General features: G+C 59.6%; 5 protein-coding genes across 11 annotated transcripts; 4 read left to right on the top strand and 1 right to left on the bottom strand.

The window, feature by feature from the left end:
* Positions 1-142: 142 nt before the first annotated feature.
* FERMT3 (FERM domain containing kindlin 3) lies at positions 143-10,699 on the top strand. The gene is made up of 15 exons (XM_074231170.1): positions 143-292; positions 623-762; positions 3,846-4,079; positions 4,339-4,458; positions 4,538-4,706; positions 5,378-5,480; positions 6,199-6,306; positions 6,649-6,783; positions 6,869-6,918; positions 7,099-7,223; positions 7,926-8,032; positions 8,112-8,351; positions 8,968-9,092; positions 9,834-9,975; positions 10,091-10,699. Exons 2-15 carry the CDS (start codon positions 639-641, stop codon positions 10,268-10,270), a joined length of 1,962 nt encoding a protein of 653 aa, XP_074087271.1. The 5' UTR covers positions 143-292; positions 623-638; the 3' UTR covers positions 10,271-10,699.
* On the bottom strand, positions 10,624-22,643 carry TRPT1 (tRNA phosphotransferase 1). 6 transcript variants are annotated; one of them, XM_074231179.1, is made up of 9 exons: positions 21,572-22,643; positions 14,740-14,838; positions 13,106-13,200; positions 12,721-12,802; positions 11,962-12,122; positions 11,218-11,392; positions 11,081-11,137; positions 10,900-11,010; positions 10,624-10,786 (listed from the first exon to the last, which is right to left on the bottom strand). In XM_074231179.1, the coding sequence occupies exons 2-9, from the start codon at positions 14,786-14,788 to the stop codon at positions 10,686-10,688; spliced, it is 831 nt and encodes a 276-aa protein (XP_074087280.1). In that variant the 5' UTR covers positions 14,789-14,838; positions 21,572-22,643; the 3' UTR covers positions 10,624-10,685. The 6 variants fall into 6 exon arrangements, with proteins under 6 accessions (XP_074087280.1, XP_074087281.1, XP_074087278.1 ...); XM_074231180.1 differs by lacking the exon at positions 21,572-22,643 and adding an exon at positions 19,923-20,056; XM_074231177.1 differs by lacking the exon at positions 21,572-22,643 and adding an exon at positions 19,810-19,908.
* On the top strand, positions 13,717-18,457 carry NUDT22 (nudix hydrolase 22). The gene is made up of 5 exons (XM_074231183.1): positions 13,717-14,390; positions 16,543-16,641; positions 16,735-16,832; positions 17,170-17,263; positions 17,931-18,457. Exons 1-5 carry the CDS (start codon positions 13,911-13,913, stop codon positions 18,033-18,035), a joined length of 876 nt encoding a protein of 291 aa, XP_074087284.1. The 5' UTR covers positions 13,717-13,910; the 3' UTR covers positions 18,036-18,457.
* Positions 19,095-22,161, top strand: DNAJC4 (DnaJ heat shock protein family (Hsp40) member C4). Its single transcript, XM_074231188.1, has 7 exons — positions 19,095-19,186; positions 19,649-19,739; positions 20,035-20,128; positions 21,050-21,243; positions 21,346-21,510; positions 21,592-21,678; positions 22,073-22,161. The coding sequence occupies exons 2-7, from the start codon at positions 19,657-19,659 to the stop codon at positions 22,152-22,154; spliced, it is 705 nt and encodes a 234-aa protein (XP_074087289.1). The 5' UTR covers positions 19,095-19,186; positions 19,649-19,656; the 3' UTR covers positions 22,155-22,161.
* Positions 22,181-26,252, top strand: VEGFB (vascular endothelial growth factor B). 2 transcript variants are annotated; one of them, XM_074231173.1, is made up of 7 exons: positions 22,181-22,804; positions 23,871-23,913; positions 24,105-24,301; positions 24,630-24,703; positions 24,841-24,873; positions 25,049-25,257; positions 25,861-26,252. In XM_074231173.1, the coding sequence occupies exons 1-7, from the start codon at positions 22,181-22,183 to the stop codon at positions 26,049-26,051; spliced, it is 1,371 nt and encodes a 456-aa protein (XP_074087274.1). In that variant the 3' UTR covers positions 26,052-26,252. The 2 variants fall into 2 exon arrangements, with proteins under 2 accessions (XP_074087274.1, XP_074087275.1); XM_074231174.1 differs by having other exon boundaries at positions 25,123-25,257; positions 25,861-25,979.
* The last annotated feature ends 1,586 nt before the right edge of the window (positions 26,253-27,838 follow it).

Raw genomic sequence — 27,838 nt, 5'->3', positions numbered from 1 at the left:
CATTCATCTGGTGGTCTGAGCCGGGGTTCCTCTGGTTTCTCCATTGGTTGTTCCCTGTCGACGCAGGGCTGTGGGTGCCTTGACTGACAGGCACTTGGTGGCTTCCTGGACTCGGGGCCTCCCTCCCCAAGGGGTGGGGCTGCTCTTGTTGCAGATAAGGCCCCTGGGAGCAGCCCCAGAGGGAAAGCGCACCTACGATTGGCAGGGACGGCCCCCACACCACAGACCTTGGACGGCTAGGCCCCAAGAGGAGCAGAGGGCCAGAAGCCGCCCCGTCGGCACCCCCAGCCAGGTGAGTGGGGTCCCCGAGACTCCCAACCCGGGCGGCTGCCATCCCTCTCACTATGGGCATCCTGCCATGGGCCCAACCCCAAGACTAGCTCTCCCCCAATGGAGAGGGCAGGAGGGAGCGACCCTGCAACGTCCCCACGACTGTTAGCTTACCTGGGTCTAAGAGCCACCTGCCCAGGCACTGCCGAGGTCACCCGGGAGGTAGAGTGGAGAAGACCCTGCCTCAAACTGCCCAAGTCAACCCTCCACGAGCCCAACTGGATGAAGAAAGGGACCCTGGGTTCCGGGGAGCTGTCAGAGGCAGGAGGCAAGCCCCTCTGGTTTCCCATAGGACCCAGCCAGCAGCTATGGCCACCTGGGAGCTCCAGGTGTTTGTGGAGGACCAAGAGGTCCAAGAGGAGTCTGTCACCCTTCGGGTCACTGGAGAGTCCCACATTGGCGGCGTCATCCTCAAGATCGTGGAGGAGATCAGTGAGTAGGGCAGCGCTGCCCACAGGGCGTCCCTATTTCTGCTGGCCAACCCGGCCAGGCTCCTGAGAGCTGGGCGCCCCGACCCCCCGGCTCTCCCCAGGCTTCCTGCTCTCCTCTCCCACTCTGGGGCTCGTGATAAGGCCCTTCCATGACTCAGGCTCTAAGCTAATCTCTTGTTCCCCAAAAAAGAAGTTCCCCCAACTTCCCTTTCCCTCCCCCAAATCACCAGGCCCCACTTCAACCCTCTGTTGCGTCTTTTCCCAAGGGAGCCGGGCAGCCTTTGCACCATATTTTCTACTGGCGAATGATCTTAACCAGAGCAAGGGGGAAAACCATCATGGGCCCGGGCTCTGGGGAAATTCCCAACTTCTTGGCTCTGGGACCTGGTGGTCCACAGAGGGTCCAGTCACCCTTGGGCCTAAGGCAAGGATGGGGGCTAGGGCAGTGTACTTTTGTGGGGCTCGCAGCCATGGGATCGGGCACCTGCTTATTCATGCTCTTCCCCCCACCCCGCCCCGGCAACCCACACTTCCCCCAAAAGAAAAAAATGCCCGACGGAAGGAAGCTTTCTGTCAGGGCCGATCGGGTGAGCTGGAAGGGCCTCCCCTGCCCCCACAGGAAGTTATGGCAGGGTGCAGTCTGGTATCGGAGGAGCACAGCTCCCTCCTGGAGGGGGCAGGTGGCCAGCGGGTGGGCACTTCCCATGCCCGCTCCCTTTGCCCCCTTGTCAGCCAGAGCAGCTGCGGCTGCCCGATAGGCTCTGAATGGGCCCCATGTTCTCTCAGCCGTCCCCAGCTCCCCTCAGCCAGCCCAGTGTTCCCTAGGACTGGACCCCCCCCACTCCCCCCAACACATCTCTTACCGAGACAGGGATGGCACCAACAGCATCTCACCCAAGGCCTGCAGGAAGCTTACCTGGGCACCAAACACCAGATGAGACCATTCAAGGGGAAGCAGGGCAGGAACCCCAGAGGAGCCCACTCCAATATTCTCCATGGGTGTGTGTGTGTATATAACAGGTGACCATGTGTGCATCTGTGTCTGTGGATGCACACACTCACAAGCCCAGGATCTCATCCACTGGGGGCTATGGAGCCTCCCCCAGGCCACCAGAAGTGGAAGAGACTTGCCCAGGGTCGCACAGTCGGCAGGTGTTTCTTGAACACTCACTGTAAGGGGGCCCCCAAAAGGAAGGGAAAGGACAGTTGGGGCCCTCGGGGAGCTCCGCTCTACCGGGGGAGACCATATCCCACCAGTGCTGTTGGAGGTCTATCCAGGGCAAATGAAAGGTTCCTAAGAAACAAGGCCATGTTGTCTGGAAGGACTGGGAGCATCCTGCAGATGGCGAGCCTGGTGCCATCTTGGGTGAGAGGCTGGTGGTGCCATCCCGGCCCAGGTGTGAAATGTGTCGGCGAGTGGGGAGAGCATATCCGGCATCTGGGACAGCCCGGGAAAAGGCCTGGAGTTGGGAGATGGTGGATCATCCAGGAAATCCAAGTAGCTCAGTGCATGGGACCCTGGAGTGCCCAGGGGCCAGGTGAGGAGGCTAGAAGCAGGAAGAGGAGCTAGACATGCCCAGGAGAGGACCAACCAGATCAACCAAATAAGAGAATGATGGGAAAGCCAAACCCCAGGCCTGGCTCGTGGGTGATGAGATACGCCTATTCCCCTTACCCCCCATCTTGAATGGAAGGGGAGTCACTTGTTGAGGAGCTTGAGAAGGAAAGCCTCCTTGACCCCAGTCAGAGTCTGGATATCAATGGGAAGAGCCCAGAGTCACCCTCCTGGGGAGTCCGGGTCAGAGGTGGGGAGACTGGAACCCAGAACGTCCTGGCCCGAGACCAGTAGTGCCCATCACAGCCTCTGTCCTGTATACGGCTTTGGAATCAGGAAGCGAAGCAGGTCACTCATGCTTCTGTGGCCGCCACATGCTTCAAAGGTGGGAACGTGAGGCCGGTCATCACCGTGAACACTGGAACTCACGCTTTGGACCAGTCACCTCGACTCTCTCAGCCGGCGGGGGCTATGGGGTCCCCTAAGCTGCCCCCTAAGTTCCTAATGGAACTATTACGCCTGTGATGTCAATGGTCTTAAAAGGGAGGTAGAATTGGAATCATGAACCCCATTGGTCGGAGGAGGAAACCGAGGCCCAGAGAACCTTTCCAGGGAAAGTCTTCAGAAAAGTGTCATGGAGATGTCCTCGTTGCCGCAGTCTTGAACCTGGCCCAACCCCTCCAAGCTGGGTGGGAGACCTGGGCAGCTATTTTCCCTCTGAATGGGGACGCCGCGTCGCCTGCTCGCAGGGACAGTAGGGACATCTGTGGGTGCCAAGGTCTGGAACCCCCGGATAAGGGGAAGCCAGAGAGCATCGGAGGCCGGCCATGGTGGTGGAGGCCTCCTTCTGCGTGGGAGCCTGGAGGTCAGGATGGAAGATGTCCGCGGCTGTTTATCTGAGAAAGGCCCATGTCCTTGGGGACTGCAGAAGGGCCCGGCCCCTGGGCAGAGCCAGTGGCTTGTGGGAAGTTGTGAAGAGGAAAATAGTAGGAAAACCATCCAGAAATAGACCGGGTGGCCTCCGAGGCACCGACTTCCCCCTCAAGGAAGGGCCGCAAGCTGTACTGGATGACCTCAAAGAGCCAGTGGGACCCGGGCTCCTGGACACTGGAGAAGAGGCCCCGCAGCTGGTGAAGCAAAGCACCCTCTGACTAGCACTGAAGCCCCCAGCAAAGGCACAGGAAGGCGGAGGGGTCCTCTGGCCCCCCCACCAAGGGCCAAGAGAGGAGGAGGGGTTCTCTGGCCCCTCCCAGCAAAGGCCAGGGAAGTGGGGGGGTCCTCTGGCTCCAGACCCTCTTTCAGACTTATTCCCCAAAGGTCTGCTCTGAACAGCCCTGGCTAGCTCAGACCCTGGGCAAGGGGGCAATCCTTGGGTCAGCCTGGAGTGAGATGTGGAGGCCAGCAAAGGGCAGTGATTTCTTCCCCCCCTCCGCCCAGGGTCTCCTGACTCAAGTCCAGTAAGTGGGGGGGGAAGGGCCCCAGGGAAGCAGCCCCCAGGCCTCATGCACCCCCTCCCCTCTCCTTGGCAGAACGCAAGCAGGACTGGTCAGACCATGGGCTGTGGTGGGAGCAAAAGAAGATGTGGCTCCTGCAGACCCACTGGACTCTGGACAAGTACGGCATCCTGGCCGACGCCCGGCTGTACTTCGGGCCGCAGCACCGGCCCATCACGCTGCGGCTGCCCAATCGCCAGGCCCTGCGGCTGCGGGCCAGCTTCTCACAGCCCCTCTTCCGGACAGTGGCTGCTATTTGTCGCCTCCTTAGTGAGTGTTTCCAGCCGGAATCCCCTCCCATTCTCCGCTCTTGGGGGGCCTGGTCAAGGAGGGAGGAGGGGAGGCCGAAGGAGAGAGAGCGCCTCCGGGTGCCACAGATGCCTTCCCTCCTTTGCCTGGTGAGAAAGCTGCCCTCATTTAACGGATGGGTGATCCGGGACCCCTCATCTGAGGTCCCACAGTCAGGGTTGGAGGCGGGTTGAAAGGGAAGGTTCGCCCCCTTCCTAGCCAGGGGCCTTCCCCTCCCCAGGCATCCGGCACCCCGAGGAGCTCTCCCTGCTCCGGACCCCAGAGAAGAAGGAGAAGAAAAAGAAGGACAAGGAGCCTGAAGAAGAAGTGTTTGACCTAACCAAGGTCGTCCTGGCCACCGGTGAGCCTCGGGACCCAGGGCCGCCTGGGGGGGTCGGGCAGGGTGAGCCCGGGTCCTGACCGCCCCCTGCCCACCTCAGGCGTAGCCCCAGCCCAGTTCCGAGGGATGCCAGCTCACTTCTCTGACAGCGCGGAGATGGAGGCCTGTTACCGGATGCTCAGCCTTCCCCAGCCCCCCCCAGACCCTGCCCAGTTGCTCCGCCTGCCCAGGCCCAGCTCCCTGGCAGACAAGACCCATCTGCACAGCAGGTAGGAGCCCTGCCCACTGGCCTCTTCCCAGGCCTCGCCCACCGTGTCATCCAAGGCCGGATGGCCTGGAGGAGAGCACTCAGGGCAGGCCCTGGCTAGGAGTCTTCAGGGGCCAAGAGGGGTCAGTGCTGCCCCGACCCCGACTAGCTGTGACTTCAGGGGGTTCGGGTTCCTAATAGTGCCCACCCTGGGCTTATTCAAGGAACTGAGCAAGCCTTAAAAAGTCATAGCAGGGTGGCTAGGTTGCACAATGGATAGAGCACTGGCCCTGGAGTCAGGAGTACCTGAGTTCAAATCCGGCCTCAGACACTTGATAACGACCTAGCTGTGTGGCCTTGGGCAAGTCACTTCACCCCATTGCCTTGCAAAAACCTAAAAAAAAAAAAGTCATAGCAAGGTCAGCCCCCGGCAGAGCTGCCCAGCTTCAGTACTAGGAGAAACGCTGGGTCGACCCCCTTATTTTATAGTGGCCAGAAGGGAGGCAACTTGCTCAGGGTCCCAGTGCAGCCAGACACCACCCCCTGGGACTCAGTTTCCCCATCTGTACATGGGTGCTCCAAGGTCCTCTTAGCCCTCAGTCTCAATCAGGAGGGAGGAGAGGTGGGACCCAAACCCAAGCCAGCGGCCCAGGCAGCCCACTGACTGGGGGGTCCTTGCTTCCTCCCCCACAGGTGGCTGGACTCGTCCAGGTGCCTAATGCAGCAAGGGGTCAAACCCGAGGACACACTCTGGCTGCGCTTCAAATACTACAGTTTCTTCGACCTGGACCCTAAGGTGAGGGAGGCTGGGAGGCCAGGGGCCGGTCGTGGGGGGGCTCCAGCTGAGAGGAGGAAGCCTCGCACTGCCTCCCTTGCACTGCCCATAGGGCTAGACCTGCTCTCTCCAGCCTCCCCCTCCCCAGGGCCACTCCTTCCTGGGGTCAGGGCCCCAGGTGCCCAGCCCAGCTCCTTTCGGCCAGTCGGGTTCTTATGATGGATGACAGTAGCCGCCCACATTTCTAGAGAGATAATAAGAGCTACTGGCCTTTAGCTCTGCCCCAGACCAGCAAACTGAGGCTGGGGGCGTGAGGCCTGGGGGCGCACAGCATCTGGGGCAGTCTGCTGACTCAGGGATGTTGAAGGATCCCCCCAGGGTACCCACAGGGAGGTGGCAGCAGGGGTACCATGCCCCTTTTACAGAGAGGGAAACAGGCTCGGTGAGGGGCGCTAACCTACTGAGGTAAGGGTCAGCAAACCCAGGTCACTGACTCCACAGGACTTTCCCATCAGCAAGGGGTGACCTTGTGGAGAGGGAGCCCTGGGCTTGTAAATAGGGATCCTGACTATGTGACCTTGGTCTAGTCCCTCCTCTCTGGGCCTCAGGACCCTCATCCGTCCCCAGTGTCCCTTTCACCTCTGACGTTTCACAACCAGAAGACCCCAAGCGAGGACTGTCTGTGGGAGCTGGGGGCTTCCTAGCATGACCCCCCACCTTCTTGTCCCCCCTTCCCCAGGCAGACCCCGTACGTCTCACACAGCTCTATGAGCAGGCGCGCTGGGACCTGCTGCTGGAGGAGATTGACTGCACAGAGGAGGAAATGATGGTCTTCGCCGCCCTGCAGGTGAGGGCCACCTCCTCTGGGAAGTCGCCCCAACTGCTCCTGGTCCTGGGCAACAGGGAGGCACCACTCGCACCCATCACTTTCTACCCTTCCCTGGGAGGTGGGAGAGAAGGTATAGGGGGCTGTGGGGACCAGGTGGGAGAGAACATGGGGGACAGTGGAGCTGACCCTGGATTTGGGGTCCGGGCTCCCGATTGTCAGACTTGCCTCCTGGGTGACCTTGGAGAGGTGGCATCCTCCCAGGGCAGAAGTTCTGCTGTACGAGCTTGGAGGGGGGACCATCAGGGAAGGCCAAGGGGGAACAGATCAGGGATCCCCCAGATCTCCTTGTTCCCCCCCCAGTACCATATCAACAAGCTGGCCCTAAGCGGGGAGCTGGATGAACCTCCAAGCAACAGTGGTCTGGATGACCTGGACGCAGCCCTGAATAACCTGGAGGTGAAGTTGGAGGGCTCGTCGGCCCCCTCGGATGTGCTGGTGAGGAGATGGGCCACAGTGGGTGGGGGCCAGGTCCCCAGGACTCCTGGGCAGATTGGCATTAAGTGTCCCCCTCAACCCACAGGACAGCCTCACGGCCATCCCTGAGCTCAAGGACCATCTGCGCATCTTCCGGTGAGGCCCTGACCCAGGGCAGGGAGACCCCAGGCTCCGAAATGGCAGGGCTGCATTGTTGCCTTCCAGGTGGTATCCTGGCCAAGCTCTGCCCTTCCTCACCCAGCTGAGGGTTGGTACACTGGCACCTGTCTGCAGCTCCCTCTCCATTGCTTTCTCCCTCCCCCCTCCTCTTCCCAGGCCCCGGAAGCTCACCCTGAAAGGGTACCGCCAATACTGGGTTGTGTTTAAGGAAACCACCCTCTCCTATTACAAGCACCAAGAGGATGCTCCTGGAGACCCTGTACAGCAGCTCCATCTTAAGGGTGAGCTAATACTGGGGTGCCATGGGGTAGAGACCAGAAAGGATGGGGGAGGTGAGGGGTCTGGGACATCTAACAGACAAGGATGTACAGTATCACCATGGAAGGAGAGGGTATGGGGAGTCAGGGAGCCCCTCATCTGGACCCTGCAGGAAGCTGAGCATCTTCACAGGAGAAGGGATTGGACTGTGGTCCACACCCGGGTCCACCCATGCAATCCTTACATTTTGTATTCAGTCCTAAAGGTGGCTGTTGTGCCTCAGTTTCCTCAACTGTAAAATGGAAATAAAAACAGCACCCAGGGTTGTGAGGACCAAATGAGATCATATTTGTAGGGAGTCTATCAAATAGTAGGTGCTTAATAAATGCTCATTCCCTAACTTGCAAGGGATAGTGAGATGGGAGAGAGGGAAGAGGAGATGACTCTTAGCTTTCTAGCTGAGGCTCCTAAATGGGGGGGGGGGGCAAATAGGGCAGTCTGGGAGTGCAAGGACCAGGCCTTTGAAGGGGGTCAGAGCCCTGGACCGTCATCTGACCTCTCTGTCTGCCCTCACTTAGAGCCGTCCCCGGGCTGCCCTTGACCCTTGTGTCTACGGTGAAGGGGTGGGCCACCTGGTCCCTTGGGGCATCTCTTCCTCTTCATCCAGTCTACTCCCCGCCACATCACCCCCTCATCATCTCCTCTCTCCTCCTTTTTTGGCCCAGGCTGTGAGGTGGTGCCGGATGTCAATGTTGCTGGCCAGAAGTTTTGCATCAAACTCTTGGTGCCCTCCCCAGAGGGCATGAGTGAGCTCTACCTGCGCTGCCAGGACGTGAGTAGCCGAAGGGGGCTCGGGGTGCTGCCCTTCGGGTGGTGGCGCAGGCCCAGGCTCACCAGCCTTTCCTCACCAGGAGCAGCAGTATGCCCACTGGATGGCCGGCTGCCGGCTGGCCTCCAAGGGCCGCACCATGGCAGACAGCAGCTACCCGAGCGAAGTGCAGGCCATCCTGGCCTTCCTGAGCCTGCAGCGGACAGGAGGAGGTGGAGGGACCAGCCCCACCAACCCCCAGGGCCCCGACGCCAGTGGGGAGGCGCTCAACCCCCATGGCCTTGTCGCCCCTCGATTTCAGCGGAAGCTGAAGGCCAAACAGGTGCCCACCCAGGGGATTCAGGGGTCCAGCTCTGGAGAGAGGACCTAAGATGGGGAAGGAAGGGGGAGCGGGCCAAAGGCGGCTGGGGGACCCAGCCAACAAAGGTAACAGTAGATGGACCCTAAGAGAAGAGATGCAAACCCACTAACCACATGGAAAAATGATCCAAATCATAAAGAAGAGAGATGCAAATCAGAGCCACTGAGGTTTCATCCTCCACCATGGCTCCATTCACAACTGTGTGTCCAAGGTACACTCACAGATTGTTGGTGGTGCTGTGGTTTGTCCCAGCCCAGCCTGGAGAATGAAGCCAACCCACTGTTGAATCCCCCTCAAACCACACCTACCTGGGCCCTTGCCCAAGGAAGTGAAGGTCCCACCTGTACCCACTTGCTGATAGCAGCAGGAAAGGTTTAATGGCAGGAAGGTGAGGGTTCAAGCTAGAAGCCTCAAAGAAAGGGAGAGAGTGGGTAGACAAGTGGACAGGTGGGCCCTGGGCTTGGGGGCCCAGAAGACCTGGCTTTGACCCCCTCCTCCAAAGCTGGCTGTGTAACCCCAAGCCCCACCAATAAAAAGAGGGCCCTTCCCAGCTCTAAAATCACTTCACCCTTAATAGCTGACCCCCCGAATCCTGGAGGCACACCAGAATGTGGCCCAGCTCTCTCTGTCAGAGGCCAAGCTCCGATTCATCCAGGCCTGGCAGTCCCTGCCCGACTTTGGCATCTCCTACTTCATCGTCAGGTACCCGGGCTACCCTCCAGTCAATCAGGGGTCTCCTCTTCTCAAGAGGCTCTAAGCAAGTGGTCTCTGGGCCAAGTCTGCTCTGCCCCCAACAGTATGCAAGTGGCTGGGGTGGGCTCTGAGTGGGCACCAGGCCCTCTCTAAGACCAGCTGCTTCCACTCTCTGGGATCAGTGGTATGGGCTCCTCTGATGGTACAATTGAAATGAGAAAAAGATCTAAGGGTCTCAGGGGCCTGCAAGCTCAATATGATTCAACAGCAAGACTCTAGGAGAACTAATGGGATCCTAGGGAGAATATCCAGGACTATGAAGGGCATGATGGCAATGTTGCCAGTCCTGAGGGGATCAGCTAGAATGACTTGTGATCATGCCCTAGTGATAATTAAAGGAACTTGGGGTGTTGGGCCTGGAGAAGAGCAGGGGGTGGTGGGATGTTCCAGTTGTTTTAAGTACCTACTGGGGTCTCATGTGTGAAGGAGGGGGAGCTACAAAGGCAGATTTGGGCTCACTGTGAGATATGGGGACAGATTTCCAAGTAAGTGTCCTGAAAGTGGCCAGTCTGCCTGAGCAGGGAGTGAGCCCCCCATCTCTGGGGTGGGGGGATATGGACAGACAGAGGCTGGACAGCCATTTGTCAGGGATGTGATTCTTATTCTGGTAGAGGCCAGGGAGAGGTTCTGTGGGGAGTCCTGGTCAGGGCCAGACTCTGAAGTGGCTCACTCCCCTTCCCCATACGCCAGGTTTAAGGGCAGCAGGAAGGATGAGATCTTGGGCATTGCCAACAATCGCCTTATCCGCATCGATCTGTCTGGGAGTGATGTCATGAAGACTTGGCGCTTCAGCAACATGCGTCAGTGGAACGTCAACTGGGACATCCGCCAGGTGGGGAGAGGGCTGGGCTGGATTGGGGGGCAGGGGGCAGGATATGAGGGGCTGCACTGGGGCCCCTGCCCAGCCCTCTCCCCACTCCCAATCATGGATGTGGTCTGGCCCACAGGTGGCCATTGAATTTGACGAGCACATCAACGTGGCCTTCAGTTGTGTGTCGGCCGGTTGCCGCGTCCTGCATGAGTACATCGGCGGCTACATCTTCCTGTCCACCCGGGAACGGGCCAAGGGCGAGGATCTGGATGAGGATCTCTTCCTGCAGCTTACTGGGGGCCATGAAGCCTTCTGAGACCCCCAGAGGGTCTTCTCCATCTCCCCACTGTCCCCTTCTCACAAAAGCTTCCTCCTCACTCCATTCACCCTCATCACACACTCAAATGCACGCTCACAACATTGTCGGCACCCTGGCACCCTCCTCAGATGGGGGGCTCACGCTTGTCTCATCTGACTCCCCCCCACAAGGCTCCCCATCTCCTTTGGGCAGGGAAAAGGTGGGGAGGCGGCTGAGACGCGTAATGAGGAGGCAGCTCATCCCTCTCCTGTGATGACCCCTCCCTGCTCTGGGTGGGGGAGGCAGGCTGAGGTGCCCCCAGACCCACACACTCCAGGGCAATCTTTGGACTCAGGGCTGTAGAGATACTCAGGTACAGTCACAATAAGGAGATCTGTTTTTGTCTTTATTAATTTTTATAAATAAATATTTCTTAGTTGGACACTCCCACATGCTTTCCTCTGCTGTTGGCCGAGGCACCCTGGTGACCGTTCTGACCCTCTGGCTCCTCTTCAGTCAGAGAGAGAGGGCTCCCTGAGACACAGAAAGGTTGGGATGAGAGAAGAGAGGGTGATGCCCAGGTGGGAGCAGGGAGGGAGAGGCCAGCGGTCAAAAGGCAATTGCCCACCCCTCCGAAGCTGACTCACTTGGGGAGCCCAGCTGCAGGGCTGCCTTGAAGTACTTGGGAGGCAAGAAGCCCCTGGCATCCCCCGGAGTCAAGATCACCCCATTAGCTGAGCGGAAAAACAGGATTCCCTCTGTGGGGAAGGGTCAGATTTTAGATCATTCACTTATACCCTCCTCACCCCCCAAGTCGGTCAGACTCACCAGCCAGGGCCAAGGGCCCGTCGATAACTACGGCCACTTCACAGTCCTGCCGCATCCCTAGAGACAGAGGCACAGCTGGCACTGGGCACCGGGGCATTCTCCCAATGCTCTGGGAAGGGGCCAGGGTTTCTACTAACCACTGAGGACGTGGAGGTCACCAGGCAGGCCAGAGGACAGGTGGATGTGGGTTCTTCCACGACGAGACAAACCCTCCTGGCGGATGGAAGGCCAGTGGCGCCAGTACGTTCCATGGACCAGAATCGGGGGTAGGTCTTGGGAGGTGCTCAGGGGTGTCAGCTCCAGGTCGCTCACCTGTCCGGAGGAACAACAAGGGGGTCGCTTCAGAGTCCCAGGGTGGCCTTCGTCCTGCCTCATACAGCTGCCATCTTAGAGACCTTTTCTTGAAACAGTCCTAGGCAATACCTAGGGCAATGCGGGAATGCATGCCACCACTTTACAGGGAGTCTCAGAGCTGAGATTCTTTCCAAGGCCATGGATTTAGAGCCCACCAGGTCCAACCTCCCTTTGTGCAGAGGAGGAAACCGAGGCAGAGAGAGAGCAGTGGGTACATGAAGGAGGGGGCTTGGAGTCACACTACAGGAAGCATCCTCCTGTCTCCAAACCCAGCCCCTCCCCAGGGGGCCATGCTCTTGGGCAGGTTCTTTCCCTGCCTCCTGCCCTGCTAGATGGGGGGGGGGGGGGAAGGGGCACCTCCAGGTCTGCTTGGACAGCCCAGAATGGCTGAAGGTGAGCTCCCAGCCCCCTGGTGGTTCCCCAGGGGCGCTCCCACTGGGCACCCCCTATCTGCCCCCCAACACACACACAAAATCCACCCCCTACACACACACCACACACACACTCCCCCAAGGCTGAACGTCTACCTGCAGCGAGTGACCCTGGTTGGCTCGAATGGAGACAGGGGGTCCAGGGCGCAGGGCAAACCGCTGCTTTTCATTGGTTTCCACCACACGGTAGACGTCCTCTGAGGAGAAGCCCCGGAACTGGGGCAGTTGGAGGAGGGCATCCAAAGACACAAAGCCATCTGCAAGGGAATAATCAGAGAGCTGCCTCTCCCCAGAGTAGTACTTGAGCACCTAGGAGTGTGCAGGTGGTGAGGAGTGCTGGTGAGACTGAACTGGATTTGGGGCTCAGCTGTTCACCCCTCCTGCCTGGGGTCCCTGGGCTGGAGAGGCCAGCAGAGGGGTTGGGTGCAGGCCTCAAGCCTAAGCACTGATGCAGGTGGACAGGCCCTTCTCACTAACATTTATTTAACATGAGCACCTTACAAGAGGCCTCTCATATAACCCTCACAACCACCCTGGGGAGGGATGATAGGAGCAGCCACTCCTTTTACAGAGGAGGAAACTGAGGCTAAGTGACTTGCCCAGAGACAACACTGTCCTTCTAAGGCAGGATTCAAACTGAGATCTTGACTCCTACTCGAGCTCACCACGCAAGATAAAACATACCAATCCCTGCCCTTAGGAAGCTTCCAGTCTAACAGGGTTTATTCATTCATTCATTCATCTCCATCTCTTTAGCTTAGTATCGCTCTCGTGGGGTGACCCGTTTTAGCCTGGGGCCTTTATCCCCCACTTTCCTAGGCTTCCTCCCCATGGCCCATCACGCTCAGGACTCACCTGAGCCCATGGGCAGCCCCATCTTGATGGCCCCGTGACGAAGGGCATAGGACAGAGCCTTGGATAGCCATGTGTCCCGGTCCTGAAAAGGCCAACAAGGTGCTTGTCTCTTTCCCGCCAAAGCTGCCCAGACCCTCCTGCCCCCCAAGAAATCATCTGGGTAGCAGAAACCATGGCAAGGCCCCCCTCCTGTTCCCCAGAGCTCCAGGGAAGAGAGAGACTCCACTGCCTCTCCTGAGCCTGGGCCTTGGGGAAGGAGCTGTCAGCCTTTGGGCCTGGAGCCCCCGCGGGCCTGTTGGGGCTCCCCAGTGGGGCAGCGCAGCCCCTCCCCCAACTGCACCCTTCAGCCCAACCACCCGAGCTGAACCCACCAACAGGCTCTGACCTGTTCTCGGGGTCTCCTGGTCCTTCTGCCCCGGGGCCCAGCTTGCTGGGAGGTCTGTCCCCCAGAGGGGTCCATGGCCCTCACTCCCCAGGCACCTAGGAACACAGGGTTTAGAGCTGTATTTCAATTTTCCTGGTCTGTCTGCCTCATTTTACAGAGCAGGAAACTCCAGGAAGCTGGCGAGTCACCCAAGTCATTGGGATGGGGGGGAGCATGCTCAGGCCTAAGAGACCAAAGCTCGAACCCCTAACCCACAGCCTTCCCTCTGTGCCCCGCCTGGGAGCTGGGAGGGGAGGGCTCAGTGATGGAGCCCCAGCTGGGCTCCCCCAAGTCCAGAAAGGCAGCAGAGCCAGAGAAGGAGACCCCCCCAGCTTCCTTCCACCTGGCTGACCCAGGGCCGGGCCCAGCGCCCCCTCCCCAGGCCTCATTTCCCCAACTGTAAGCGTGGGTTGTGAGACAGATGGGCCCTACTGGGCCTAGAAATCTAGGCCGGCCGAGCCTCACCAGCTCCCACCAGGGGCAGGCCCGCCGGATCCGGGCCCTAGAGCAGCCAATGAGAGGGGGAGAGACTTCCCTTCCGCTTTCGTTCATGGAGGGGAGGAGCCCAGGCCCAGCTGAGCTGGAGGCCCCGGAAGTGGCAGCAGCAGCAGCTGCAAACTGCCCACTGAGTCGGTGCTGGGCAACTGGGGGTGCGGCACAAGAGGCCTGCAGTTGGCAGGAGATGTCCTGCCGGGCGATGCTAACTGCCCCATCTCTCTCTTCCAGATCTTGCGGTGCCTCCCACTAGCCTCAGCCCCTCCCCTCCATGGATCCTGAGGTCTCCCTCCTTGTCCAGTGCCCACTGGGTGGGCTCGCAGAAGAGCAGGTGCGGGCAGAGTTGAGCCCAGCTTATGACCGGCGCCCACTGCCCGGAGGAGAGGACTCCATCATCGCGGCTTGGAAGGCCCGCCGCCAGACCCAGCCCTGGCTCTTCAATGCTCCCAAGTTTCGACTGCACTCAGCCACCCTGGGGCCCCCTGACCCTGGTGGGCCTTACCTGACACTGCGTCTGGGCCTCACCTCCTACCAGGACTTCTTAGGCACCAACTGGGCTGCTACAGCGGGCAGACTGCGGTGCCAGGGAAAAGCTGACTGGGGAGATGCCCAAGCCTACTTGGCAGACCCACTGGGAGTAGGTGCCGTGCTGGGCACTTTGGATGGCTTCCTGGTCTTTCTACGCCGGTCTCTGAGGGTGGCTGAGGCCCCTGGGCTGGTAGATGTGCCAGGGGGGCACCCTGAGCCTCAGGTGAGCACCTACACCCTGCAGAAACAGGCAAAGAAAGCCCAAGCAAAACAAGCCACTAGAAGACCTAAAAGCAAGGAGGGTCAGCTAGGTGGCACAGCAGATAGAGTACCAGCCTTAGAGTCAGGAGTACCTGAGTTCAAGTCCAGCCTCAGACACTTAATAAGTACCTAGCTGTGTGACCTTGGGCAAGTCATTCAACCCCATTCCCTTGCAAAAAAGAAAAGAATTAGGGGCAGAGATGTGGGGAAGCTGTACACTTAGGGTCTCATTTGTCCTTTTCTCCCCCACTCTAACTGTCCAGAGCTGTGAGAAAAGGGACCCAGGGTCTGAGGGCCGAGAGCCAGCCTACCTGAGGAAGGAAAGCACGGCAGTGGTAGGTGGTAGGGTGAGGCAATCATGGATGGACCGAGGTCACTACCCCTTGTGTCTTCTCTCCCAACACCAGCATCTACAGAGCAAGCAGATGTTCAAAATATATGTATTGAATGAGGGAAATGAAATTATTGAGGAGAATGTCTGAAGAAATGGGAAAGACGTCCCCAGTGGAGTGAAACGCCTGAGGGGCAGTGCCGTCTAATGGATAGGACACCAAACACAGCAGCAGGAAGATCTGGGTTCAAATCCTGCCTCAGATCCTTTCTACTCTAGCAATCTGATCTCTGCTAGTCTAGCTAGCCATGTACCTTCTTTGCCTCATTTTCCCCATCTGTAAATGGAGGAAGTAGAACACAATGGCTTCTAAGGTCCTTTTCTAGGTCCCTCTCAGTCTATGACCCTACGATTTTACCTTCCAGTGATGATGGCAAGATGCACATTTGGAGGCAAATATATAAAAAAATACAAAGTATTTTATGGAGAATAACAGGGGGCATCAGGGATCAGCACCCTTGTAGAGAGGGTGTTGCTCACTGAGGTTTGAAGGGAAGCAGGGATTCTAAGAGGGAGGTGAGCAGGAAAGGCATTCCAAATATGAAGGAAGGAAAGGAGGAAGTGAGTTTTATTAAGCCCCTACTATGTGCTAAGCCCTTCACAAAAATGATTTCATGTGATCCTCATGACAATCCTGGGAAGGAAGTGCTCTTATTATCTCCATCTGATAGTTGAGGAAACCAAGACAGACAGTTTACAGTAAAAGACTTAATGGGGATCACACACACAGAGAGTATCTGAGGTCAGATTAGAACTCAGATCTTGCTGACTTCAGACCTTAAGTGTCCCTAAGTGTCCAACAGAGGAGCTTCTGTTTAACACATATGATAATAGGAAGTCATAGATGTTCTCTGAAAACAGGCCGTGTTATAACATGATCAGACCTGGGCTTTCAGAACATCCCTTTGGTGACTGAGTAGAGGATGGACTGGACTGGAGGGGGAGAGGCAAGCAGACCCCCCTCTCTTCCCCCTAGTCTATAGTCCAGGGATGAGACAGGGAGGGTCAATACCAGGGGAATTGGCCATCCGGGCAGAGACAGATAGCCATGGAAGAGCTATTGGATACGTGGAGTCAGTTGCCTCAGGAAATGTTCTCTTCAAAATGTCCATTGGACCTTTGGTAATAAAAGCCTGGAGGCCTGGAGAGAGTCGAGGGTGAGTATCTGTGGGTGGCAGGCAGTAGGCCGCCTCAGGGTTCGTGATAGGCCCTTTGCTGGGTGGAGGACCATGGGTGTGGAACCCGGCCTCTACTGTCCAGCTGTTCACATGTTGATTTGTTTTGCTGACCTGATGGTTTTTCTTCTTTATTATAAAGAGCTGCCACTGGAGTAGGGGAGACCCCTCCTGGCTGTGTGGCCCTGGGCAGGTCAGGATGTTTCTGACTCTTGGGGCAGAGAAGGTGATGACTGCATTAAGGGAAGGAGTTCCTCCTCCCAGAAAATCCCAGGTCCATTTTCTAGTCCTTGGGATGCTTTATTGGAAAGGAAAGGGAAGCAAAACCGAGTCAGAGCCAGGCCAGGAGCCTGGTTCTGAGAGCTTGGCTCTTTTCCGCTCAGCCTACTGCCCTCTCTTTTCCTCTCCCGGTGCAATGCACTTCAGCGGGTCTGGGATGAAGGGAGCAGAGCTAGTGGGGCCCTGCTGGCGAGGCTCCTTGGAGACTTCTGCCCAAGAGGGTGGGCTGCCCCCGGAAGAGGGAGTGAGCCGCGGCTGCCTCCTTGTAGGCCCTGTTTCCTGGGGAGACTCCTCGGCACCAGGATCTAGCAGAGGAGCTGGTGGTACGGGAGTTGTTCTCTTCCATCCTGCAGGAGATCCGGGATGAGGTGAGGGGGCTGAGCCTGAGGCTGGCGAGATGTGGGGGGGGGGGGCAGGAGCTGGGGAAATTCCCCCTGACCTCAGACCCCCATCCCCACCAGGTGAATCTGCCGCTGTCTACTTTGAGTCGCCCCCTCCTGCTGGGCATTGCCCGAAATGAGACCAGTGCGGGAAGGGCCAGTGCTGAATTCTCTATCAGGTAACTGGCCATCCTGCAGGGGATGGGCACTTCTTGTTTCTGGGGCAGAACTAGGGAGGGGACCAGGGCACAAATATTTTAATATGCAACTCTTTTAGCAACAGTCACGTCCTGAATAAGCCTAAGAAGCCTCAGTCAGGGCTCATTTTTTAGGGAAGCTTCAAGTCCCCAGAGGGACATGACTTAGAAAGGTTCATTTTCAAGCACCTTGCTCTCGATCTTCTAGGACAGGAGTGGGCTGGGGGAACCGAGATCCGGGTAACTGGGACCCCAGGGCAGGATTGTGCTTTGGGGCTCCGCCCTCTCCTCAGGAGCCAATCTCCCCTACCTCCTTTAGCTGTAGTCTGACCTCTGAGCAGGTGAAGAGCTTCTATTTGGCCGGCGGCTTGGAAGCCCACGAGTCCACAGACATCATTTTCATGGAAGTGCAGGTAAGAGCTGGGAGCAGGAGGCCGAGGTCTCTAGTGGATGCTGGGGAGTGAGAGTAAGGTCTGGCTGCCCCAAGGGCTGCTGGTGAAACTTTGAGAAGGAAAGGATTTGCCCCAAGTCACCTAGGCGGAAAGTAAAGCTGATTGAAGATGTCCCCAGGCCAAGATGACGTTTTCAAAAGTCTCGGTTGGATGCAAGTCTTGGGCCCCAGCGCAAGGTGTGAGTGGTGGGTCTGGTCAGCGGCTAGCTCCTGGGTGCAATAAGGTCTTAGGGTTGAGGTGGGCGGCCAGCTCCGGGAGAATTCGTGAAGACGGAGGCACTGGCACATTGGGAAGAAGCCTGCGTGGAGGGGGGTGGCTCCTTTGGAGAAGGATGGTCACAGCCCCGGCAGGGGGGAAAGAAATGGAAACGTCTATCCTGGAGAAGAGAAGGCCATCTTCTTGAAGGGCTGGCACATGGGAGAAGGATCCCAGGCTGAATGGCTCCCTCTCCGGCAAAGAGGGAGGCTGGGTAGATGGCCGGCCCGCTGAGGTCCCTTCCAGTGGGAAGAAGGCCAGGAGGAGACACGGATGCCCGGGAACAGCTGGGGGTGGGGATAGGGGTCAGGGTGGGGAAGGGAGGACAGCTAAGGGTCTCAAACGCTTATCCAAGTCCAATGCGTCCACACAGAGAGTCCGACGCCTTCAGGAGGATTCGGAAGCCTGGGCTGAGCTCTGTCCTTCGGCCAAGGGCGCCATTTTGCTCTACAACCTGGTCCAGGCCAGGCCGGCTTAAGGAAGGCCTCTTGCGCTCTTCTCAGCACACCCCTACCCTTCTTTCCTGGACTGTACAGACAATAAAAGGATTTATTCTTGGAGCGGTGGGGTTCACTCGGTCTTGTTTGAGGAATACTCCGGGAGGGCTGGTGCCTCAGTTTCTCCAAAATGTACAAAGAGACATGAACTTACTGTGTGACCTCAATCTTCCCTCCCTATACAATTCTGGAATTTAAGAGTTGGCGCAGACCTTGCAGACATCTAGCCCAGGGGTTCCTTTGTTTTGGGAGGGGGGGGCAAGATTAAAATGTAGTTGGGAAATTTTAACAAAATAAAATAAATCCGATACCCCCTCCCACAAACAACGCTGTGAGCTAGGGGCCATGATCCGAGGCAAGCAGTAAGGCACTCCTCTATGGTCACAAAGCCTGAGCACGGGCCTTCTCGGGGAGCCCCCAGGGAGTCCGGCCCACCTTGGGGGCTAGGACCTTGGGGCGGGGCAGTGGGCCCACCCCCCCAGCGGCCAGGGCAGGTAGCAGAGCTTCTATGGAAAGGCCGTTACGCCATTTCTAAAAGCTCCTCAAGACCCAGATGAAGAGGCGCAGCTCTGATCCACCTTCACCTAACAGCTGGGGAAACTGAGGCACAAAGAGGCGAGGAGCTGACTCCAGGGGCCGCGCTCTGGGATGCTGGGCACAGCTTTTCCGGGCTCTGGGCCTCAGTTTCCCCACCTGTGTGTGCTGGAGGACGGGCAGGGGGCCGCCCAGATCACTCAGGTGCAGAGGGGCGAGTTCGAATCCTGCTTCTGGCACTGGCTTCGCATGTGGCCTCCCTGGGCCTCAGTTCCCAGCTCGGTCACACGAAGGTGCTGGGGGGGGGGGGGGGCCGGTGTCCGGCGCCCCCTCAGGTAGGCCAGGAGGTAGAGGGGCGGGGAAGGGGCGGAGCCCCGGGCCGCTCCCTCCGCCTCCGCCGCTTGCTGGGCGGGCCTAGGAGCGCCAGGACCAATGGGAGCAGCGGAAGGGGGCGGTGGGTGGGGCAACGTCGGGGGTATGTGCGGACCCGGGGGGCGGGACTAGGAGCAGCGAGGACCAATCGGAAGCTCGGAGGGCGGGGGCGTGGCCCGAGCGGGAGAAGGAAATGGCGGCGCGGGCGTCGGGCGGCGGAGCTCCCGTGAGTGTCCGGGCGGACGTGGGGGGCCGGCGGGGGCGGGGCCTCAGGCCCGGCCCCTCCCCCAGAGCGAGGCGGGGGGGCGGGGGCGCGGGCCTGGAGGGAGAGCCCCTCTGCCTCAGTTTCCCCCTCGGGCGGACCCCCGCCGCCCGAGACGCCCCCCACCCCCCATGTGCACTGAGCCGCCCTGGCCCTGGCACCCGGGGGTCGCGGGGCTCCTCCGGCCTCGTCCACAGACCTTCTCTTCCCCTCCTTCAGATCCCCAATGGGAGCCAAATCGGGGGGGTCCCCAGTGACAGAAGCCCCCCAGCCCCCTCCTCGGGGAGCCCAGCCAAGGCCAGCCCCGCTACGGTTAGCCCCCCAACGCCCCCAGCCCCCACCAGGGGAACTCCGAGACTCCCTGGTGCAGTGCAGTCCCGGGGGGCTTTTGTGGGTCCTCCCCGGCCCCCCGGTCATCTCTCCTAGGCACGGCCATGCCCTTCCTCCGCCGGCTGTCCCAGCTCTGCCCTCGCTGCCCTCCCCCCGCCAGGCTCCTCAGCTCCACTCTCAGCCTGAGGTGAGTCTGGCCAGTGGGGGGGGGGACCCCAGCCTTGAGACATGAGGCGTTTGGCCGACTTGAGGCTGACCTGTCTGGGGAGCCCTCTCTTCCGTAGGTCGGGGCCTCGGCTCAGCCACTGGCCTGTGCCACTCCTGCCCCCTTTCTGGCCCTCCATTTCCCCACAAGGGCATTGATGCTGACCTCTGAGGTCGCCGGTAGGGGAGGCTGCACTTGGCCATCTCCTGGGTGACCAGGTGCAATCCCGTTATTTTGGGGCTCCCAGACTATCCGATCCCCCCCATCTTCTATGCAGGGCAAGACAAAGTAACTATTATGAGCTTCTGGGGATCTGTCCAGATGCCAGCATGAAGGAAGTCAAACAGGCTTTTTTTGCCAAGTCCAAAGAGGTGTGAGTCTGGGCGGGGAGGCTGGAGGGTGGGAGGAGGGAGGTGCTGAGGGCCGGCCCCACCCCCCAACTCTTTCCAAGTGCTCAGTAGGGCAAGGAGCCTTGGGCTCCAGTCAAGACCTGTCCTGCCTCTTGTGAGCTTTGTGACCTTGGACGAGTCACTGCCCGGACCTCCCCGGCCACAGGCTTGGCAAGGGCAGAGACTTTGGGAACCCTCTCTCCAGTGGGTCCTGGAAAGCCAGGGTGTGTGTGTGTGTGTGTGTGTGGCAGGGTTCTAGACCCGGACAGCCCTATGAGCCTTGGGGGAGATTGGGCAAAGAGGAGGGCCTAGAGTCTGAGGAGGGGGAGTGCCCAGGAAGACCTGGGGAGATCATGGGGAGGTGAGGCAAGACAGGGGGGGTAGTCACCTGAAATAGCCTGCCCTGAGTGGCCTTTTTGGTTGAGAAACACCCGGGCCCATGGCCAGGCCAGGGCATGGGGTAAGAGCTGGGGCCTCACTAGGGACACCCAGAAGCTCGGGGAGCCGGCTTTGGACCCTTTCATCCCCTTTGTCCTACAAAATGCAGTCCTTTCAGGCTTCCAAACGTTTATTAGGCCCCCACTGTTTGCACTGGGGGCCACCACATTTAGGCAAGACTGGTGACCTCCCCTCATGGAGCTCCCAGTCCACAGATGCTTGTGATACACAGGATTCCAAAGTCCATTTATCAGATGTGTACAATAGGGAACACTGGGGGGCAGGGAGAAGAGTCTCCTGGTCTGGGTGCACCCTGGGAGGCTGATGGAGGAACCGGATTGAGAGATGGATGGAAACAACTTGTCTGGGCCTGAGCTCCAAAGTCGGTGCTGGGAAGCCCTTCCCCGGGAACGGCAGACTGGGTGTGCCCCCAGCCAGTTACTAGTCTCCCACCTCCACCCCCAGCTGCACCCCGACCGAGACCCAAAGAACCCCGCTCTCCACAACCAGTTTGTGGAGCTGAACGAAGCCTACAGGGTCCTGAGCAAGGAAGCCAGCCGGCGAGACTATGACAGCCTGCTCTCCCTTCGAGGCTCCAGCCCACCTCCCCGGCCACACACCTCCCAGCCTCCCTCCCAGAGCTCCAGGCAGGCCTCCAGGTGAAGGCCAGACCCCCACTCTGCTCTGTGTCACCCCCCTGCTCCTCTTACCCTGGCCCCAAGCCCAGGCCTCCCCTCTCAGCTGGTCCTGTTCCCCTGCAGCTCCTGGTCCTCGGATGATGCCCGCTATTGGGCCCAGTTCCACAGAGTGCACCCCGAGGACTCCCACAGGGCTCGGCAGAGGCAGCAGGAGCAAAACCATCGGGTTCTGGGCTACTGCCTTCTGCTGATGCTGGGGGGCATGGTGATGCACTACATCGCCTTCAGGTAGGTGGGGTGGTGGGGTGAGGAGGCTGGGGGGGTGGGATAAGGGGAGTGCTATAGTCACCTGGGCTCGTCCTTCTGCAGGAAGCTGGAGCAGGTGCACCGAAGCTTTATGGATGAGAAAGACCGAGTTATCATGGCCATCTACAACGAGAGCAGAAGCCGGGCAAGGTCTCTGCCCCCTACCCCAGCCCCCAGGGCCTGGCTGCTGGGGACACCACCCATCGCAGTCCATCCACAAGCCTAGAATAAGCCAGGCCTTCTGGGCCCAGAGCCCAGCCACCTGGGTGGGGGTGGGGGCACAGCTACAAAGCTGAAGGCCGAGGCAATCCCTGCCCCCCACCCCAGCAGGGTCTCCGGCTGATGGAGAACCCAACTGAGACCTTGGGGGCGGTCCAAGGGCCGGGGGCAGAGCCTGGGCTCCCCAGGGAGGGGGTGGGCAGGAGGAGGTTCTGGTTTTCGTTAGCCTTAGAGGCTCCTAGCCAGGGCTTCCCTCCCCATCCTGAGGCCCTGCCCCTTGGACCCTCCCCTGCTCCTGGGGTCATCTCAGTCTTTCCCCCTCCAGGGAGAACAGAGCCAGGCTCCAGCAGGAGAGACTGCAGAAGGCCCAGAGCCCCCAGCCACCCCCTGGGCCACCCAGGAAGTGACTTGAGACCCTGGAGGGGCAGCCGGGATGCCCAGCACATCGGAGTGCCCTGCTCATCGGGTGCCCAGCACATCGGAGTGCCCTGCTCATCGGGTGCCCAGCACATGCGAGTGCCCTGCTCATCGGGTGCCCAGCACATGCGAGTGCCCTGCTCATCGGGTGCCCAGCACATCCGAGTGCCCTGCCCATCGGGGCGCCCTGTGCTGGCCGCCCTGGCTGCCCGAGTGTAATAAAGTCCTCGTCAGTGGGTGTCTGGCTCCTCCCTCGTGCCTCGGGCCAGGGCCCGGCTCCCCGCGCCCGGCGGCGGCGCTGCTTCTTGGGGCTCCCCCGCCTCCCACGTGGGCGCTGTCCACCGGGCAGGGGGAGGGAGGGGGCGTGCGCGGCCCGGCCCGGGGGTGCCCCCTCCCCCGGCCCCTCCCCCGGGGGCAGCGCGTGTCTGGGTCACATGAGCCGCCCGGGCTCGGCCCCCCGCCGCCGGCCGCCCCGTGTCCCCGCCGCAGCCCGCGCCCCGCGGCCCGCCATGGGGCTCCCCTGGCGCCTGCCCCCGGCCCCGGGCTCGGACGATGCGGGAGCCCCGCCGGCAGCATGAGCCCCCCGCTGCTGGCCGCGCTGCTGCTGCTGCTGCCGCCGCCCCCCGGAGCCCCGGCGCAGGTAGGCGCCCCGCGCCCCGGGCCCCGGGTCCTCTCCCAAGGCGCCCCTGGGGCCGGCGCGGGCGGGGGGCCCGGGCTCGGGGGGGGGCTCCCGCTGGCGCCCCCTGCCCCGGGGGGATGGCAGGACCCGGTCTTCGGCCGGCCCGGCCCCCTCCCCCGCGTCCCGGGTGGGCGGCACCAGGACGGCCGGGGGGGGGGGGTAGCGGGGCCCCCCGCCCGCTCCGGAGCTCGCGAACACGGAGGGCTGGGGGCGGCGGACCCGCCCGAGCGCGACCCCCGCCGGGCTGAGCACGGGAGCGGTGAGCGAGGTCCCCCTTGGCTGGGCGCTTCCTGCGTGACCTTGGACTGGGCTCTGGGCGCCAGGGTCCGGCCCCGCCGCCGCGGCCGGCCCCCTCGAGATGCTGCGGGGTTACCGGACCGGGGGGCTTTCAGGGTCCCCTGAGGGTCTCGCGGGGTCGTTAGCAAAAAGCCTTAAGTTTCGTCCGGGAACAGAACTGAGAGGTCGGTCAGTCCCGGCCCCTTCCTTTCGGCATGGATACACAACCGTCACCCAGGGCGGAGCTGAGCCCGCTTCTCAGACCCCTCCTCAAAGGAAGCAGCACCGTTTTCCCCATAGAATTGTCGCTGGCTTGAACTGGATCCACGGCCAAGGATATCTCACGGTGCCCATCGGGCCTTGCATTTTTCTCTCTGAGGCTTTAGGGAGAGGTGACCATGGGAGGGTGGTTATGGGAAGGTTTCACAAAGTGACAGCCCCTTTTTTTCTGGAAAAGGGCTAAAGCTCTAGGAAACACGGAGCATCTTAGGGGCAGCCAGGTGGTGCTGCGATAGAGTACCGGCCGTGGAGTCAGGAGGACCCGAGTTCAAATCCGACTTCAGACACCTCCTAATTACCTAGCTGTGTGACCTTCAGCAAGTCACTTAACCCCACTGCCTTGCAAAAGAAAAACCCAACACAAAACAATGAGCATCTCCTCAGGAAGGGGCAAGTTTCTAGAGCTGGGCTATGGGGGCCCTCTCACCTCACTTCCCCTGTCCCATTATATAAGGTCTTGTTTCCCCTACAGACTTCCAGCTCCCCACCCAAGGGACCCCACCACCAAGAGAAAGGTAAGAGGATGAAGAAGGAATTCTCTGACAGAAAACTCAGGAGTTTTAGGGTCTGAGATCTAGAAGGGAGGGCTGGTCTGAGAGAATCCCCTTCCATTCTGGGTTTAGGAAGGGAAAAGAGAAGAGCAGGACAGGTCCAGGGAGGAGAAAGAGAGGCAGCTTGGGAAAAATGGCAGTTTTCCTTTCCCCAGTGGTTCCCTGGCTGGAGGTGTTCAGCCGAGCCTCCTGCCAGCCCCGGGAGGTGGTAGTGCCCTTGAGCGTAGAGTTCCCAGGCGAGGTTGCCCACCGGCTGGTGCCTAGCTGTGTGACCCTGCGACGCTGTGGAGGCTGCTGCACCGATGAGGCTCTGGAGTGTGTGCCCACTGGCCAGCGCCGTATACGAATGCAGGTAATGGTGTGCTGTGGGGAGGGAGTGGTGGGGGTCCCGCCAGAGGAAACATCTGAGCTTTCATGGCTGGCGTGGGCATTGCCAGAAGCACGGAGTGGATCTAGATTTGTGACTAGACCTCTTGGATTTGAATCCTGCCTCTGCCGTTCACACTAATGTGACCTTGGACAGGTCACCTGGGCGTCATTTCCCTTGTCTCAGCCTCAGTTTCATCATCTGTAAAAATGCCTGGAGATCCCTTCCATATCTGTCCAGTGTTTCCCTGGGATAGCCCCTTGCCCTCACTCAAAGTTCTCTTTTTCTCTCCCAACTCTTCACTCTGAGACAGATCCTGAAGATCAGATACCTAAGCAGTCACCTCGGGGAGATGTCCCTTGTGGAGCACAGTCAATGTGAATGCAGGTAGAGGATCTGGGGAAGGGGCTTGGAGGAAGGGGTCAAAACAGGATGGCTGGACAGATCAAGACTGGGAGGGGGGGGGGATTGAGGGAAAGCATGCCATCCTGGGGCCACATCCTCTCTCCCTTTTTGCTTTTCAGACCAAAAAAGGCCACACTTGGGAAGCCAATCAGGTGAGTCATGGTTGGCTTTCCCCACTTCGGCCAGAGCTCCTGACCAGGGCCCTCCTGGCACTCTGAGTGACCCACAGACACATCATGAGCCAGAAAGCTGCCCTTGGAAGAGCCTTATAGAGCTTAGGCCCCATCTCTTGGGGTCCTCAAGGGTTCCCTACTGTTATTGCCTCAGGATGGGAGATCTCCCCTCACCTGGCCTCCAACTCCTGCAAGCTAACCACAGAGTGCTTCCTTTTACCGATTCAGCCCCAGACCCCAATGTCCCAGATGTGTTCAGAGACGACAGCGCCCCGATCCTCGCACCTGCACCTGCCGCTGCAGACAACGGAGCTTACTACGCTGCCAAGGGCGGGGCCTGGAATTCAACCCAGACACCTGCAGGTGAGCAGAAGTGGACCAGGTCAGAGAGGGAGGAGGAGACCGAGACCAAGGGGAAGAATGGGCACATCTGTCCAGGAGTAGGAGTAGGCCCCAGCTGATTCCCAGAAGAGGACTCTGGGGCCAATCCATGCAAGGGCGGCAGAGGAGGAAATGAAGGAACCAGGTGCTCTGAGCAGGGCAAACTAGAGGCCAAAGGATCTAGGGAATGCCGACAACCAACTTTGGCAAGAGGAGTTTAGGAGAAGGGGGGCACTTGACTTTTGTAGGTCTCAATTATTCCACCTGTGAAATGAGAGTTAAACAAGCTCTCAGTCCCTCCTGGCATAATTCCTCTCTAGCCAGAAGAGATAGGCATGCTGGTCCCCCCCCCCCAACCCAACACACACTCTGCACTCTTCCAAGATGCTGGACCATTGCAGGCCGCTTCTAGTCCTGTTTAACAAGCACCTAAGTCCTTTCTGTGTTCACTGGCTCCGAACAAGCAAGGTTTCTTAGCTGGTTTACCTCTTTGGGGTTAGGGGCCCAGGGGAGCTCTTTCTGGTGGTCTGGGAGCGGGGATGTCTTTGTTTACTGTCTAAACTTGACCTTGTTGCCCTTCCTCAGGTGCAAGAAGCTTCGAAGGTGACAGGGCCCTTCTGGATTCCGTTGGGCCATCCCTTTCTTGGCCCCCAAGCCCACAATGGGATGGGGGAGTCCAACCACTACAGCTGGGGAGGAAGATGCTGCTACAAAGGATGCCCAGCCCCTTAGCTGCTCTGCTTCAAGGGGCAGGGAGGGGCAGAGCACTGCCCTAGGGTCAGAGGGAACCCATTCTGCTTTATTTAATGCTCTCCCCTGCCCAGACAAGCACCTTGTCACTGAAGTCCTCACTGCCTTCCCCTGCCAGCTGACAGTGGGATGAAGAAAGGTAGGGAGACCCCAGAGCTACTGAGAATGTTCTTGGCTTTGGCACATGGACTGTGTGACCCTTAAACCTCATAAAAGAGATGAAAAGAGCTGCCTACTAGACTCTTCTCTGCAGAGATGCATCATCTCATGGAAGTAGGCCAAACCCAACACCTTCCTGGTACACTGTGTAGGCATGGAGAGAGGACCCAGGACATCTTTCCTGGCCTTCTCCAGGCCTCCTGTGGGATCTCTCCTAGCACCAACTCTGGGATCCCACCAAAGCCTCAAGGTGGAACATCGGGCAATAGCATGCTTTTTCTGTCGGTGAATTCTCTCCCTGCCCCAGTAGAAAAGAAACAGGCCCAAACCTTTACACCTCCTTCGTGCCCCCTCCCAAGTCCAACCCCAGCAGTGGACAAGGCTCTTAGAGGCTGGAGCTGATGGGGAATCAGCATGTGACCCCAGCTCCTGCATGAGGAGAGCATTCCAAACAGACTGCCTGGTGCAGGTAAACTGGCAGGAGAGGAAAGCCATAGGAGGGAGGACTGGCGTGGCAGGTGGTCACCAAACTGTGGAGGGTTCTGACCCTCCTGGTTGGAGCTCTTCCTTGTTGGCTTCCCCCTCTCCCCTCTAGCTCCTGGACAGCCCCTGTGATATAAGCAGGCTGATTGTAGTCCCATCCCTCAGCTTCCTTCCCCAACCAAACACATCACCCATTCCCCACTTAGTACCCAAACATCCCTTCCAATGGGAAGAGCTAGGGGTGCTGGGCCCTGATGGGCTTCTGAGCCAGGAGGGAGCTTGTTGATGAGCCTGGGTTGGAGTCTGACCAACTCCAGAGGAGGGACGGGACGTCCCCTTTTCTCATCTGTCACATGAGTGGGCTAGACTGTGGACCATTGATTTCTAGGCTCTTTTCAAGAAAATTCTATAACGTAAGAGGAAACTGACGTTTGCAGGGAAAGCATCTAAGTCAAGGCAGAGCCAGGATCCTCCAGCCCCAGGCCTCGGGTCCTTGTCTCCCATGCAGAATCACAAGGGGGCATCTTAAAGGAGAACCCTTCCTGGCCCTCCCCCCCTCCCCAAAGGGGACTCCCAGAGCCCTTCAGCAGGTTCTCTGCCCGCCGGCCTGCTTCCGGCACAGCTGAAAACTCCTGAATCAGGGTCTGCCAGCTGGAGGGGCGCAGAGGCGCAGTGGCAGACGCTTCCCCCCTGCCCTGGGAGGGCGGATGTTTGGGGGTCCTTCCTAAGCAGCGGCGGCTCAGGCCACTCGGGTCATGGCTCCTTCTTGTCTTCTGGCCCTGGGGGGGCTGGCGGGAGGCCTCGGGGACAGCGGAGGGCTTGGCCGCCCGGGCCGCGGCCCCCTCCCCTTCCAGCCCAACTCGGGATCCGAGGCCCAGGAGCGCCTCGGAAAGCGGGGGGTGTCAGCCACTTTCGGCCCCTGCCTCGGCTGCGGGAAGGCTCGGGCGTCGGAGCCCCCCACACCACCACCGAGGCTAGCTCGGCGCCCATCTTCCAGAGGGAGAGGCTGAGGCACGGGGAGGACGCGTCCCGGCCCGCGGGGCGCAAGGTCCTCGAGCTCAGGGGTCCCACTGCTGCGCAGGAGCCCGGCCCGGAAGGCCCAGACTTGGGTCCGAGGGGAAACCCAGGCGGAGCGCGCGGGGGGAGGGGCGCGGGCAAAATGGCGTCGCAG

This window comes from Macrotis lagotis, chromosome 3, assembly GCF_037893015.1.
Source record: "Macrotis lagotis isolate mMagLag1 chromosome 3, bilby.v1.9.chrom.fasta, whole genome shotgun sequence".
NCBI lineage: Eukaryota > Metazoa > Chordata > Mammalia > Peramelemorphia > Peramelidae > Macrotis > Macrotis lagotis.
This window is presented reverse-complemented; position numbering and strand designations above follow the sequence as displayed.